At 37.8% G+C, this 16949-nt stretch overlaps 4 protein-coding genes across 4 annotated transcripts; 3 read left to right on the top strand and 1 right to left on the bottom strand.

Annotated features, from left to right (window-relative positions):
- Positions 1-632: 632 nt before the first annotated feature.
- Positions 633-764, bottom strand: Smp_185450 (hypothetical protein; the record flags this gene model as incomplete). The annotated part of the gene is made up of 1 exon (XM_018792177.1): positions 633-764. One exon carries the CDS (start codon positions 762-764, stop codon positions 633-635), a length of 132 nt encoding a protein of 43 aa, XP_018644549.1.
- Positions 765-1508: 744 nt separating this feature from the next.
- On the top strand, positions 1509-1676 carry Smp_185460 (hypothetical protein; the record flags this gene model as incomplete). Its single annotated transcript, XM_018792175.1, has 1 exon — positions 1509-1676. A coding segment is annotated over one exon (168 nt), but the record flags the coding sequence as incomplete, so codon positions are not given.
- Positions 1677-2342: 666 nt separating this feature from the next.
- Positions 2343-2528, top strand: Smp_185350 (hypothetical protein; the record flags this gene model as incomplete). The annotated part of the gene is made up of 1 exon (XM_018792174.1): positions 2343-2528. A coding segment is annotated over one exon (186 nt), but the record flags the coding sequence as incomplete, so codon positions are not given.
- A 2356-nt stretch (positions 2529-4884) lies between these two features.
- Positions 4885-11647, top strand: Smp_178240 (hypothetical protein; the record flags this gene model as incomplete). Its single annotated transcript, XM_018792173.1, has 6 exons — positions 4885-5053; positions 5755-5925; positions 6768-6938; positions 10156-10311; positions 11498-11575; positions 11616-11647. Coding segments are annotated over 6 exons (777 nt in total), but the record flags the coding sequence as incomplete, so codon positions are not given.
- Between the last annotated feature and the right edge of the window lie 5302 nt (positions 11648-16949).

Here is a 16949-nt window from a genome sequence, read left to right as displayed (position 1 = left end):
AACCACAAGCATGTAGTCTGCACTAACTTAAGCGGCTCAGTTCAATAGTCAACAACTTAGTAGACCCAATGGTATAAATTAGGTTAATAACCAAAGAAACTGAATCAGTATGAATACTTTAACAGAATAATCTATCAGACAATGCTGAAAGACGGTTTATATAAAAAATTGATTTAAACAGATGAACCAATGAAAAGCAGAAAGCACTGGACAGTTGTTTCTATATTATTATGAGACTACCATGTTTTCAGTGTTCAGTCTTTCTCATTATCATTGCTACTACAGTTATTTTGACTTATTTCTTATTCATTTTTCGAATTTTACATCAACGTGTTGTGCTACGTTTACAACTAAAGAACATCTGGAACTCAAAACAATTGTCTGTCAACCAACACCAAAGTCAGAATTTTCAGTACAAACATCAAGACAGTTCTACTATATGGGGTGGAGACGTGGAGAACTAGGAAAGCCATCATGCAGAAGATACACGTGAACCACTCGTCTCTCTCACACACAGACGAACTCTTCAACCACATGCAGATGTCACACTGCAACTGTCATTGTCACAGCCTCCTCCAACATCCGACAACACACAAATTACTATCACGTCAATCTGTTTCATTCTCTTCCGTTTACAGAACCTGGAGCGACACCAGACACAGCATCGCCTTCCAGTACAACACCGGACGACGACGATCTCTACATCTACTACATTGACAAGTCTGGTAAGAGGAGAAGACGACCTCGACCTCGTGCAACACCATCAGACACACCAACCAGCTCGACACCAGTCACCGGTTCAGTGAAACGTGAGTCACACACATAACAATTCCTATTCCACTGTACACACATCCTCACATATATTCACACTGATCTCCTCATCGCACATCCCGTCACCTGCAACCTTCTATCCACTTTCTCTTCAATGTCCCACTGTCCATTGGGAATCACGCCGAACATCTCAGTGACACTGTGCTGCCACACACGTCAACTCCACTCTCTGTCTTCCACTCACATCACCATCTCCAACACAACACAATCCGAACGTCCACTCCTACATACTCACTCACACCCACCAACAAGTTCTCACAAATCAATTCACACGCACACGCACACACACACAGAAACCATGTCTATCACTCCTCCACTCATTGCAGCAACATTCCTCATCCAACACCAAACATCTCCTTCAAACACTCACACAATCACGCACACACACGCACGCACACACACGCACGCACACACACGCACACACACACACTGTCACCATCAACAACACAAACACAATACTCCACCATCTCATCCACATATACACACTCGATCATCACAACTGACAGCAACTGCACACAATGCACACACGTGAACCACTCGTCTCTCTCACACACAGACGAACTCTTCAACCACATGCAGATGTCACACTGCAACTGTCATTGTCACAGCCTCCTCCAACATCCGACAACACACAAATTACTATCACGTCAATCTGTTTCATTCTCTTCCGTTTACAGAACCTGGAGCGACACCAGACACAGCATCGCCTTCCAGTACAACACCGGACGACGACGATCTCTACATCTACTACATTGACAAGTCTGGTAAGAGGAGAAGACGACCTCGACCTCGTGCAACACCATCAGACACACCAACCAGCTCGACACCAGTCACCGGTTCAGTGAAACGTGAGTCACACACATAACAATTCCTATTCCACTGTACACACATCCTCACACATATTCACACTGATCTCCTCATCGCACATCCCGTCACCTGCAACCTTCTATCCACTTTCTCTTCAATGTCCCACTGTCCATTGGGAATCACGCCGAACATCTCAGTGACACTGTGCTGCCACACACGTCAACTCCACTCTCTGTCTTCCACTCACATCACCATCTCCAACACAACACAATCCGAACGTCCACTCCTACATACTCACTCACACCCACCAACAAGTTCTCACAAATCAATTCACACGCACACGCACACACACACAGAAACCATGTCTATCACTCCTCCACTCATTGCAGCAACATTCCTCATCCAACACCAAACATCTCCTTCAAACACTCACACAATCACGCACACACACACACTGTCACCATCAACAACACAAACACAATACTCCACCATCTCATCCACATATACACACTCGATCATCACAACTGACAGCAACTGCACACAATGCACACACGTGAACCACTCGTCTCTCTCACACACAGACGAACTCTTCAACCACATGCAGATGTCACACTGCAACTGTCATTGTCACAGCCTCCTCCAACATCCGACAACACACAAATTACTATCACGTCAATCTGTTTCATTCTCTTCCGTTTACAGAACCTGGAGCGACACCAGACACAGCATCGCCTTCCAGTACAACACCGGACGACGACGATCTCTACATCTACTACATTGACAAGTCTGGTAAGAGGAGAAGACGACCTCGACCTCGTGCAACACCATCAGACACACCAACCAGCTCGACACCAGTCACCGGTTCAGTGAAACGTGAGTCACACACATAACAATTCCTATTCCACTGTACACACATCCTCACACATATTCACACTGATCTCCTCATCGCACATCCCGTCACCTGCAACCTTCTATCCACTTTCTCTTCAATGTCCCACTGTCCATTGGGAATCACGCCGAACATCTCAGTGACACTGTGCTGCCACACACGTCAACTCCACTCTCTGTCTTCCACTCACATCACCATCTCCAACACAACACAATCCGAACGTCCACTCCTACATACTCACTCACACCCACCAACAAGTTCTCACAAATCAATTCACACGCACACGCACACACACACAGAAACCATGTCTATCACTCCTCCACTCATTGCAGCAACATTCCTCATCCAACACCAAACATCTCCTTCAAACACTCACACAATCACGCACACACACGCACGCACACACACGCACACACACACACTGTCACCATCAACAACACAAACACAATACTCCACCATCTCATCCACATATACACACTCGATCATCACAACTGACAGCAACTGCACACAATGCACACACGTGAACCACTCGTCTCTCTCACACACAGACGAACTCTTCAACCACATGCAGATGTCACACTGCAACTGTCATTGTCACAGCCTCCTCCAACATCCGACAACACACAAATTACTATCACGTCAATCTGTTTCATTCTCTTCCGTTTACAGAACCTGGAGCGACACCAGACACAGCATCGCCTTCCAGTACAACACCGGACGACGACGATCTCTACATCTACTACATTGACAAGTCTGGTAAGAGGAGAAGACGACCTCGACCTCGTGCAACACCATCAGACACACCAACCAGCTCGACACCAGTCACCGGTTCAGTGAAACGTGAGTCACACACATAACAATTCCTATTCCACTGTACACACATCCTCACACATATTCACACTGATCTCCTCATCGCACATCCCGTCACCTGCAACCTTCTATCCACTTTCTCTTCAATGTCCCACTGTCCATTGGGAATCACGCCGAACATCTCAGTGACACTGTGCTGCCACACACGTCAACTCCACTCTCTGTCTTCCACTCACATCACCATCTCCAACACAACACAATCCGAACGTCCACTCCTACATACTCACTCACACCCACCAACAAGTTCTCACAAATCAATTCACACGCACACGCACACACACACAGAAACCATGTCTATCACTCCTCCACTCATTGCAGCAACATTCCTCATCCAACACCAAACATCTCCTTCAAACACTCACACAATCACGCACACACACACACTGTCACCATCAACAACACAAACACAATACTCCACCATCTCATCCACATATACACACTCGATCATCACAACTGACAGCAACTGCACACAATGCACACACGTGAACCACTCGTCTCTCTCACACACAGACGAACTCTTCAACCACATGCAGATGTCACACTGCAACTGTCATTGTCACAGCCTCCTCCAACATCCGACAACACACAAATTACTATCACGTCAATCTGTTTCATTCTCTTCCGTTTACAGAACCTGGAGCGACACCAGACACAGCATCGCCTTCCAGTACAACACCGGACGACGACGATCTCTACATCTACTACATTGACAAGTCTGGTAAGAGGAGAAGACGACCTCGACCTCGTGCAACACCATCAGACACACCAACCAGCTCGACACCAGTCACCGGTTCAGTGAAACGTGAGTCACACACATAACAATTCCTATTCCACTGTACACACATCCTCACACATATTCACACTGATCTCCTCATCGCACATCCCGTCACCTGCAACCTTCTATCCACTTTCTCTTCAATGTCCCACTGTCCATTGGGAATCATGCCGAACATCTCAGTGACACTGTGCTGCCACACACGTCAACTCCACTCTCTGTCTTCCACTCACATCACCATCTCCAACACAACACAATCCGAACGTCCACTCCTACATACTCACTCACACCCACCAACAAGTTCTCACAAATCAATTCACACGCACACGCACACACACACAGAAACCATGTCTATCACTCCTCCACTCATTGCAGCAACATTCCTCATCCAACACCAAACATCTCCTTCAAACACTCACACAATCACGCACACACACGCACGCACACACACGCACACACACACTGTCACCATCAACAACACAAACACAATACTCCACCATCTCATCCACATATACACACTCGATCATCACAACTGACAGCAACTGCACACAATGCACACACGTGAACCACTCGTCTCTCTCACACACAGACGAACTCTTCAACCACATGCAGATGTCACACTGCAACTGTCATTGTCACAGCCTCCTCCAACATCCGACAACACACAAATTACTATCACGTCAATCTGTTTCATTCTCTTCCGTTTACAGAACCTGGAGCGACACCAGACACAGCATCGCCTTCCAGTACAACACCGGACGACGACGATCTCTACATCTACTACATTGACAAGTCTGGTAAGAGGAGAAGACGACCTCGACCTCGTGCAACACCATCAGACACACCAACCAGCTCGACACCAGTCACCGGTTCAGTGAAACGTGAGTCACACACATAACAATTCCTATTCCACTGTACACACATCCTCACACATATTCACACTGATCTCCTCATCGCACATCCCGTCACCTGCAACCTTCTATCCACTTTCTCTTCAATGTCCCACTGTCCATTGGGAATCACGCCGAACATCTCAGTGACACTGTGCTGCCACACACGTCAACTCCACTCTCTGTCTTCCACTCACATCACCATCTCCAACACAACACAATCCGAACGTCCACTCCTACATACTCACTCACACCCACCAACAAGTTCTCACAAATCAATTCACACGCACACGCACACACACACAGAAACCATGTCTATCACTCCTCCACTCATTGCAGCAACATTCCTCATCCAACACCAAACATCTCCTTCAAACACTCACACAATCACGCACACACAATCACGCACACACACGCACGCGCACACACGCACACACACACACACTGTCACCATCAACAACACAAACACAATACTCCACCATCTCATCCACATATACACACTCGATCATCACAACTGACAGCAACTGCACACAATGCACACACGTGAACCACTCGTCTCTCTCACACACAGACGAACTCTTCAACCACATGCAGATGTCACACTGCAACTGTCATTGTCACAGCCTCCTCCAACATCCGACAACACACAAATTACTATCACGTCAATCTGTTTCATTCTCTTCCGTTTACAGAACCTGGAGCGACACCAGACACAGCATCGCCTTCCAGTACAACACCGGACGACGACGATCTCTACATCTACTACATTGACAAGTCTGGTAAGAGGAGAAGACGACCTCGACCTCGTGCAACACCATCAGACACACCAACCAGCTCGACACCAGTCACCGGTTCAGTGAAACGTGAGTCACACACATAACAATTCCTATTCCACTGTACACACATCCTCACACATATTCACACTGATCTCCTCATCGCACATCCCGTCACCTGCAACCTTCTATCCACTTTCTCTTCAATGTCCCACTGTCCATTGGGAATCACGCCGAACATCTCAGTGACACTGTGTTCTCTCATATTTGGTTTGGGCTTATTTATGTTTTACTTTTTTCTACTTTTTTCTATCCATTTTTTCGTTTTCTTTATTTTTTTGCATTACTTTTTTCATTCCGGTTTTATTTTTCTGCTTTGGTTTTACGACTTTTACTTTCTTTTATTCGTGCTTTCTTCTCGTTGGGTTATATTACTCATTTTTTTTATTTTTGGTATTCTTTTTATTGGTCCCCGTTATTGGTTTTTTTTCATTATTTTCCTTTGTTCTTCTCCTCTTATTACTGTTGTTCTTTCTCTTCTTTGGAACTTCTCGTCGACCGATCTCCATGATTTTTTGTGACCTAAATAATTATGAAATGATTATGAAATATGCTCTCTAGTTTTAATAGAGCAAATAGAATATTTTTCATCGTATTCACTGATCTTTCCCATTTATTCTTGCAGACTTATAGATACTCGAATCTATTTCAGTATTGTTGGATTTGTTGTGATTACCACATAGTTTTCAGTTTTTCCCATTGATAATTCGTTTCCACCATCATTCCAGTTAGTGTAGATAGATAGATAGATAGATAGATAGATAGATAGATAGATAGTAAGATAGGTGAAGCCGTATTCAGACCTTATGTACAACTGTGAAACTTTTACATTAGTCTATTCATTTCATAAATTTTGTAAACAATAATTTTAGCCATAACTACTGACGTTGAATATTATGAAGATTATGAAGATGTATCTACTACAATTGGACTAAAGAAAATTTCGAAACGGACTACAAATTCAGTAGATCAGTTCAAGCCAATTATGAAGAAAACTGTGATATACAAAGAGAAACCTTCATCAAATTCATCAGATGAATATTGTAAGTTATAAGAAAATGAATAATACATTACATTTATCATTATTTTATACTGAATACTCGAACTCTTTGAATATAAAGCAATTAGTCCCTTTGATAAATTTTGATAGTGTAGTTATAAGAAGACGAAGATTATCAGAACTATGTGATATATTAGCGCAATATATTTCGAACAATCTGATCACACATATACTTGTTAAGAACATGAAAACGATTGTGTCACATCCCACTGTGTTTACCAATTTAAATGTGTGTGTGGTCACACATATATAGGAAGTAGCAATCGTGATCTCAAAATTAGGGTGTGTGAACATGTACCAAAATGGTTGCAAAAACAAATAGAATCAAACGACCCGATAAGAGTAGAGGATAAGCATCCATCATCCTCTATTGCTAAACATATAATCGAAACAGGTCATAAGATTGATCTTAACTCGGCTTTTGTGGTATTGTATAAAAATATAATAGGGCGTATACTAAGGTTTATTGAAGCGTTAGCCATACGAAAATTCAAACCCCCTTTGTATATTCAAAAACAGTTTGTTCTCACTTTAAACCTACCCTGGTAATATTAGCTCATTATCCAGTGTCTTGATATGCAGAATAGCTGTTTGAATAGACACTTCAGCTTAACAAGCTATCATTTCATCTGTTCAATGATGTACTCGATGGTCAGGAGCAGTGGCATATTAAAGGATCACTATAAGACATCGAGAAAAATTATATTTTCTACCAGCATTCACATCTCTTATTTTGAAAAAGGAAGTCTAAAACATCTTTGTCGCTTCTTTTCTACGATTAATTTGTTCAGAGGTTTTAAGATTCGAACTAACGGCTTTACAATTTTATGATATGAAGTACATCAATGAAAAAGTAATATGATCAATTAGGTTTTTTCTAAAGGTATAACTATTTCACTACACATCAAAGTAAAGCTTAATGATAATTTGATTGCAAATTAGATTATCAACAATTTACACAAATTAGAACAACCCATTATTATTGATTAGATTTTCATAGGAACTAAATCTGATATACAGTAATACTGATAATCTTAGAGAAAACCTAAAAGGCTATGAATCAATTCTTTCTAACAGCGGTTCAACCCTTGAAATCTCTTTCGTTTCTCTTCTTCACTATACTAGACTGATTGTTCACAAATTTCTTATCACTACTAGTAAACTTGTCGTTTTGTCATCGAGTTATACAGTTAAATTATTATGTTTTGTTATTGCATCTATTTCATTATTAACATTGACTCATAAACTACACTGTACACTAGAAGAGTTGATGAGACTATAATTTATGGATGACCTTTGAGAGACGCTAGAGTGACCTTGAATGTATCCACCTAATAACTAGGACCAAATGAAGGTTATAAACCAGTGTGAGAAATTAGAATTATGATTTACGGTTGATGGTTAGGGTTAGGAATTAGATTTGATGTTTTCATTACGGACTGACATCAACTATTATGCCAAAACAATATTTTGCCAAATGGATGAGTGAATTTTAAGCCAAAATCCAAAACCTGTTATCTTATAACTGATTGATTCGTTCATCATTTTCAACTTGAACTGCACACTTATTAGGTTCCATGAAAGTAAACTTTACCATTTCTTCATTTCTGTTTCTTCTTTATTCAGATGATGAAGTAGTTGAAACAACATGGGTTGTTAAATTGGGTGATAAAAATATAACTGATAAAGATCTACTTGATTATCTTAATAATCAAACAAAAGATGAAGATTTATTTGAACGTAAGAATGAAGGTACTAATTCAGGTATGTAAATCTATAGTATTATTTATAATCGTTATTGTAATTAGTCTTCAGATTACTTTCCAAATATTAATCGATAAGAGGGATTATATATTATTCTGGTTAGCAAAGTAGTGTCGGTTGCTATGTTAAGCTTATTCTAGCTTCTGGACAAACCAACTTATCCATTCTTCTCAAGCCATATTTTGATCTTGTTAATTATTCGCTTGTCAAACTTGACTGTTTTTATATAAACGTATGTGTGTACACTTCTTATCCCATTCATTACATGTCTGTAACTTATTTTTATGTAACTATAAATATCGATTAGCTCTTGATTAAACTGAGTTGGCTTACACGTCTTCTACACTGTGTACCACTTCGCTTCGTTCCTCTGATTGTCTGTTCAGATCAATGAGTATACAAAATTTATGTATACAAAACTTCATTCTTGTATTTGACTTATTTAACTCCGTTATTCACCAACGCGAGTTAAGTCGATAATTATATATGAGGATCGACGATATGTATAAGTCAACAACAATCAATCTAATGATCTAATTGAAGTCAGATATTAAGCCATTGAATATTTAAAAACAACTCGTTGTACTTATATTGAACCTATTAAGGTTTAATTGAAGAATGTTAATTCTTCCTTATTATATTTATGTTCTCTTAGATTTTCAGTTTTTTAACTCGAAGTTTTTAAGCGAAAGTTTATTACGGTATCATTAGGTTGTTGCTAATATAACAAGATGGTGTTTATTCATTCAGGTATGATGAGTATAGTGCAGTTTATATGAAAGAAACATTCAGATAGTTGAACGTCAGGTTTAATGAAGATAAACAATATTTGAAACGTGTTCCTCAATTCTCAAATACACTTAAGAAGCTTGAGGATAGATCGTTAATAATGTAGTGTGTGTTATTAATGTCGATAGATATAAGTAATATATACCATCAATCAAAAGTGAAATACCTGGGGGCAGAAGATTAAGAAGATCAAAGAAAAGAGAACGAGAACAAAGAATGATTGCTTTGGAAACGAAATAACAATGAAGTCTGAAACGAATGACTGATATTTCCAAAAGGAACAGTTAAAATGAGACAAATGATTGATACTTTGCAAATGAAGTATTTACTGTATGATTCTCAGATTTTACTAAGATGTTCAGTAATTTTTCGTTCAAGTATATTCGATTGCCCCCATTTGTGTTCTTGTTCACTACAATATTACTAAAATAGATTATCCAATTAACGAACAAAAGAATAATCCTGACATGATCATAAATCCATACTACTGAAGAGTAGTATACTAGAACGAGATAGTTACCCAATAGTTTTTAATATTTTGATAGCTATTCATTGAAATTCAGTTGTACTTGATATAAAAGATCTTCACAAACTTCTTATCTTAATTTATCGGCAAAAAAATCATACTTTTTTGCATGTTAAACTAGGTAAAAGCCCAATAGAAACGGAAACATCCTGGTTTACGATGGGTAGAAAAGCTAATTTAACACAGAGAGAGATTATGAAGTTCTTTGATGATCAATTGGATTTAGACGACCTGTTAAAAACAGTTTTACCAACTGGAATAGAAAAACCACCTCCACGTAAGTAAATAGAATGGATATATTATTTTTCGGGTCTTTTTCTTTTCATATCTCTTGGAAGGAAAATACCCATCTTGAACAATAAGCTAAAAGAATAAACATTTTGTAAACTAAAATCTGTGTCATACTTTAAATGAAATATATTTAATATATTCAGTGAGATAAATAAGGAATATTAGTATATTTCGGTAGATGAAAATAATCTAAAAAAACCCTTTGATTTCGGTTTTGTTCTATTTGGCACTTTTCAAGAAGTCGTGCCAGTATTTCGAGGGTACTGAGGCTCCTGGATTATCCGACCTGTGTTTACCTAGGTTTCTAGTCTGAGACCTACCGACTGAGAGTTCTGGGCTGTGGTTGACCCTTTCCAAAACTGAGATATTTACAACTGACTTATTGGAGAAAATAATTTCCTACAGGTGTAATTCTGAACTATTCTCTAGACCGTCGAGGACAGAGTCTTAAGACTTGAAGTTGAGTCGATTAACCTCTAACCTGCAAGTCATTTAACCTTGTCAATCAGTCAATGAGAGGAAAGGAACTACAATGTGTGAGACTACATGTAGTAACCAAAATACTGTAAATACATATTTTATAGTCATTTTAATAGTTGACATCATGAGTCAATTGAAGCTAGACCACCATGGATAACTTGGAAGCATTGGATGGCCGTTTCGTCCACAAAAACCCCCTTCTGATAATAATCATATGCTTACTAGTGACTGACTCCAAGAGGTATTTCCTGAAGTTCTAGTGAGAAGGAGTGACCAATGGGGTTCAACCGGGTCTGTTGTAAGATAGTAACTCAGTGAAGACAAATGTGGATGGTTGATCATTTTCGTAGATTGGTTGAAGCTAGCCATTAACACCGTTGGATGCCGACTCAGTGGTCTAGAAGTTAAGCGTTCACGCGCGAGACCGATAGTTTCTGGGATCAAATCTCCCGAGGTGGGATCGAGGATGTGCACTGTTGAGGAGTCACACAATAGGATGAAACGTCCATCTAGTGCTTCTAGGTTTTCCACGGTGGTCTACCTTCAATTAACTCATGATCTCAACAATTGAAACTTCACTTCTATATTTATTTTTACTTGAGGAAAATTATTTTATACATTTCTGATGAATATATATATATATAAATATCTTTTTTAAGGTGAAGTGATCTCAAGGAAAGTTTGGATCTCAGATGGTCTTGACAAAGAAATAAAACGGTGGAATATTGACCAACTTGTACAAGATACATTTAAGAATATATTAAAAGAAAGTAAGTAGATGGTTGTTCTTTTGCAATAATTCAATCATAGGCCTTCAAAATATGATTGTTTACATAATATAATACAATATATATCAACCCACTCCATAAATTTTTGAATATATACATATCCAACTCAATTGCTTATTTAAGTTGACTTTGAAATATTGTTGACATAAGAAAATAATCATAACGTTTATATCAATCCGTTATTCATCTATAAACAAATTCAAACCTTGTACAAATATGTACCTGTATAATGTTGTGAAGATTGGATAAACATTAGACCACCATTGGAAACCTGGAAGCACTAGACAGTCGTTTCGTCCTAGAATGGAACTCTTCAGAAGTATACTAGGATGAAACGGCCGTCCAATGCTTCCAGGTTTTCAACATAATAGTTTCATTCTAATTGGTTAGTTATAAAAACTTATTATATTCTACATCTGTACAGAAAAATTGTTCAATCTCTAAGGTCTTCTATTTATTCTGATAAATAAATTTATGTATCAATATGATTAGAGATCTACGATGATTATTATACAAACTAGATATCATAGAAAATAATACAATTTAGACCAAACAAAATTAGATCAACATAAACAAATGTTATAAGGTAGGTCCTGGGTTCGAATCTCACGAGGCGGGATCGTGGATACGCACTGTTGAGGAGTCCCACAATAGGACGGAACGGCCGTCAAGTGCTTTCAAGTTTTCCATGGTGGTCAAGCTTCAATTGACTCATGATCTCAACTATATAAAATGTTATAAGCAATGATGGATAATGGCTAGCAGTGGAATCCAGGACGCGCGTTTCGTCACGACTCAGTAGCTGAGTAGATAACGCGATTACGTTTGAAGCGAAAGGTACTGAGTTCCAGTTCCAGAGTGAACATCAACTATGAGATGCAGGTACATCCAGCTGACGAGTCCCAAATAGGACGAAACGCGCGTCCTGGATTCCACTGCTAGCCACTATCCATGATTGCTTATAATGCTTGTGAATTAAGGCTATATCAAGGCGATGCGCACTGTGTGCACATATGTCAATAAGAGACTGACCAGTTGCAGTCCTAAGCATTAATGGGAAGATAAAACCAAACAATACTAAGTGAATATAAACAAATGTATTGTATTTCAAATTAGAAATAAAGTTCAATATCAAATACAATGGGACTATCAGTTTATTAAAACACTACAACATTATATTGATAATTGTAAAAATATTTTCATAGTTAAAATCATGAGTCAATTGAAGCTAGACCACCATCGAAAACCTGGAAGCACTGGACGGCCATTTCGTCCTATTATGGGATTCCTCAGCAGTGCTCACCTACGATCTCGCCTTGCGAGATTCGAACCCAACACTTACCAGTCTTGCGCCACAGCGATTAACCACTAATGTTTAAGCACCGAAAGGGCCGTTCAATGCTTCCAGGTTTTCCATGGTGATCTAACTCCAATTGACTCATGATTTCAACTATGAAAATACTGAAATCTTCACAAAACCCCCTTCTGTTAAAAATAATAATAAAAATTCGAAGAAGAAGACGAAGAAGAAGAAGAAAAAAAAACTATTTTGATTAATCTTAATATCTCCACTATAAAAATGTCCCCATTTCAATTGGGTTTTTTCTTTCTTTTTTTTCGTTTTCCTTTCAGAACCAAATAACAAGGATATTAATAATGATAATAATAATAACAACAGTAATAATAATAATATTAATATTATTAATAGTAATAATATTACACAGAAGGATGTAGAATATGAATATTATTAGAAGTGTACTTTAATAAATCAATTAATTTAATTATTTTGGGATAAGTTTAATTACCATAATTAATCATTATCATTATTGACTTCATTATTATTATTATTATTATTATTATTATTATTACTATATACCTTTAATACTTATCCCTATGTTAACAATCTTTATTATAGAAGATAATGTAGAAGATAATATTCAATTACATATATAAACTGTTCAATGTTAAATAATGTGTTAATAAAAAATTATAAAATCACTTGTTTCCTGATGAGTCTCAAGTGTCAGTCTGTAGTGATTTGGTTTCAACATAATTCTTTAGAAGAATGGAGGTTTCATGGAGATTTTAGTAATTTTATATCGTTGAGATCAAGAGTCAATTGAAGTTAGACCATTATAGGATGAAACGACTGTCCAATGCTTTCAGGTTTGCCATGGTAGTCTAGCTTCAATTGACTCATAATCTTAACTATATAATTTCTTAGGTTTCATTTATTAATCACACTGATAACTCTTATTAAATACATCCTAATGGTGTATAGATTTAGAAAGCAATATGAAGTTTTGACTACTGTTTATTATTGAATAATGCAGATAATAAAATTACAAGCATACCAAATGGATTCAAGCAGAAAATATAATGCGTGCAAGCAAGCAAGTACAGAGGCGGATTCACAGTTAAATCGAATCGGATCGAAGTGAAGCAAAGCAATTAATAAGATTCGATCACATAGATATATGAGAAAGAGAATGATTCATCGGGTGATATTTGAGCAACTAATATTTTAGCTAGAGAGAGATATGTTCATAGGCTGTCACATGTGATTAAGCATACACGTTTATGCAGACACGATAGTGATTATAATAAGACAAAGAAATAGACATTTTGTTGCTGTTCTTATAACACTGTTAAATAAGTTAATTGAAGAGCGTGACAAAATTAACTGTAAATAAACTTAATTGTAAGAGGGGTGCTATAAGTTGACGTATTACGATAGGTCAAACTGAAGATCTCATTTAAAGTTTCTATGATTGTGTAAGGATGGATGGAACACAAATGTATCTTAGTAAATTCTCTACATGAGCTAAAATGATCAAGCTATATCGAAATCTATTAGTGTTTTCTAATAGTGATCATCAGCTGATCAATAAAACTTTTAAAGCTATTGTATTATCGTATACTATGTTAGCTAATTCACTTGTTTATTTCAAGCTGTTTACACTTTAAGCAAAAAAAGATAGAAGTTTCTCGGTTATTTGGACATTTTATGATAAATCTAACTCTTATAGAATTGTAGATAGCGTCGAGTCTCAATTGACTATGATCACCACTACGGTAAGAATATGCGCCCGAAATCGACTTGGTTCCTTCGCTAACTCATAAACCAGAAGGCCGTAATTGGTCCAGATAAAGTATATTTATTGGCGATCTCGTGGTATCGAAAGAATACCGAGACGTGCCAACGCGTATGGGCAATAAGGACAGAGCGTAAGAAAGTCCGAACGGACAATGCGGGCGACTGAACGAAAAGTGATTTTGATACAGGTAAACAACAACGAGTACGGTAAAACAATCACTGGTACAAGTGGTTATAATAATAATTATTGTTTCCATTATTCCAATCGTGTTCTCGTTGAGAAAAGCAGGTCACTACAGAGCCCAATGGCTCAAAACGGAATATTTTGCAGGCATATTTAGAAACATCAGCAACTAGTAAAATGTCATTCTTTTTAATTTGCAAAAACAGTATGATTTAGTATGTGAACCTGATCATTATATTCTAAAACCAGCAAAGATAGGCAATTATTATGTATTGGGAAATAATTGTTAAAAATGAACAACTATACTAACATTAGATACTGATGCAAACCTTGTTAGTTATAATAGGGACTATTAAGAGAAGGCTCTTAATCGAGCATTATGGCCAAGTCTCGGCACAACTCAAGTGAGACGTATAGTGACGTGTATATCACATGTTTCTCTATTTGTAACATTTTATATGTATATATATCTATATTCAGTTTCTATTGTTTCCCTGTATAAATTGTAAAAAGCGAACATAACTGTTTGGTTGTATGAATACATACACACGCTACCGCTGTTATTAAAATAAACTCTATCTCTGTCGTCCGACCTTCTACTTTATTGGCTCTGGCCTTTGATTCAAGATTATAATAGTGTTGTAACATTCTTTTAGACCACTACTTTACACTACTTTATAGTTTTGGCTCAGAATATTATTGAATGATACTACCAGATTTAATCATTCTTGTCACATTGTTGGTGCCACCACGTGCGGAGGAACCTTCGTTAATCAAGTGAACTCATTCGTAGTTGTTATCTGAGAAGAAAATTACAAGTAACATTCATCTCATAACAGTTGTTATCATCTTGTTAATAAATATACCATTTTCTTGTAGATGCTATTTGTTACCGTTGTATTTTTACTCAAAAACAGACACCAGTTTGTAGTGTCAATTGTTTTTGGTATATCATTAGTAACTGTGAGTATTGTTATATCTTTAATAGGATCTTTTACCGGTATGTGGTGTTTGTATGAACTAACGATTCCTTTATATTTGATGTGGGCCTGATTACCAGTTCTAAATACAATACGTTCGTTTGTGTTCATCCGATTCTCTTTGGTCTAAATTGTGTTATTTCAGGGATTCCTAGATTGTATAATAATTCAAATACTTTTAATCATCACATAATACTCACTACAAATCTGGCGAGCCCTTACATTTGTTTCGGAAACTGTAATTTCGAGTTCACTCACAAACATTTAGGCTTTCCTTTTTCTCTTGCTAGTGATTGTTTTTTGTATATTTATAATGTATTCATCCGAATCTGAGTTTATTAGCCACGGCAGTGATTCAACAGGATTACACGCTCTAAGCCTGATAAATGTGCCTCCATTCTGTAGATTAAGCCCAAGTATTTGGTTTGCACAGGTGGAAGTCCAGTTTCAGCGTCGTAGCATACGTTCTCAGGCATCAAAATACTCTTTCATATTTGGAATCCAACCGAAGTGACATCTGAGTTATCTGACTTTGAAGATAATACTCCTGAAACAGTAGTCTATGATCAGTTAAACCAGGCAATTATCTAACGTACCTTGGCATCGGGTGAAAAAATGTTACAAAAATTGCTACGTGAGTGAAAGTAAGATGACAACTCACCATCTCAATTATTGCGTCAGATGAAGCAGTTAGTTGGACTTAGTACGACACCTCACGTACAGATGATATCAAACAATCCTCTCAGCACTAACACCCCGAACACAGCATCGTTAACAGTTGGATTGAGCAACATACATACACGTCATGTGCGCACTGTTGCTAGTCTTAAAACAAGTTAAATGCATTACAATTATTAATTTTCAATCTCACATCTGGAAGGTATCTATCCAGTTCTAAGAGGAGTAAGAGCCGAAACACCACAAAAGCAAACAAATATGACGACTTGGTGTGACGATTTGGTGTATTGGGTGTTGTATTTGTGTTGGAATAATGCATATTGATGTGTGTGTATGCTGACTGGATCTGTTGAAGAGAGCTTTATGTGAGATGTGCAAATGAGTGAATGAACGAGACAAGCCATTTGTATGGTATGA

This window comes from Schistosoma mansoni (genome assembly GCF_000237925.1).
Source record: "Schistosoma mansoni, WGS project CABG00000000 data, supercontig 0554, strain Puerto Rico, whole genome shotgun sequence".
Classification (NCBI taxonomy): domain Eukaryota; kingdom Metazoa; phylum Platyhelminthes; class Trematoda; order Strigeidida; family Schistosomatidae; genus Schistosoma; species Schistosoma mansoni.
The sequence above is the reverse complement of the archived record's forward strand: the minus strand, read 5'-3'. Positions and strand labels throughout refer to the sequence as shown.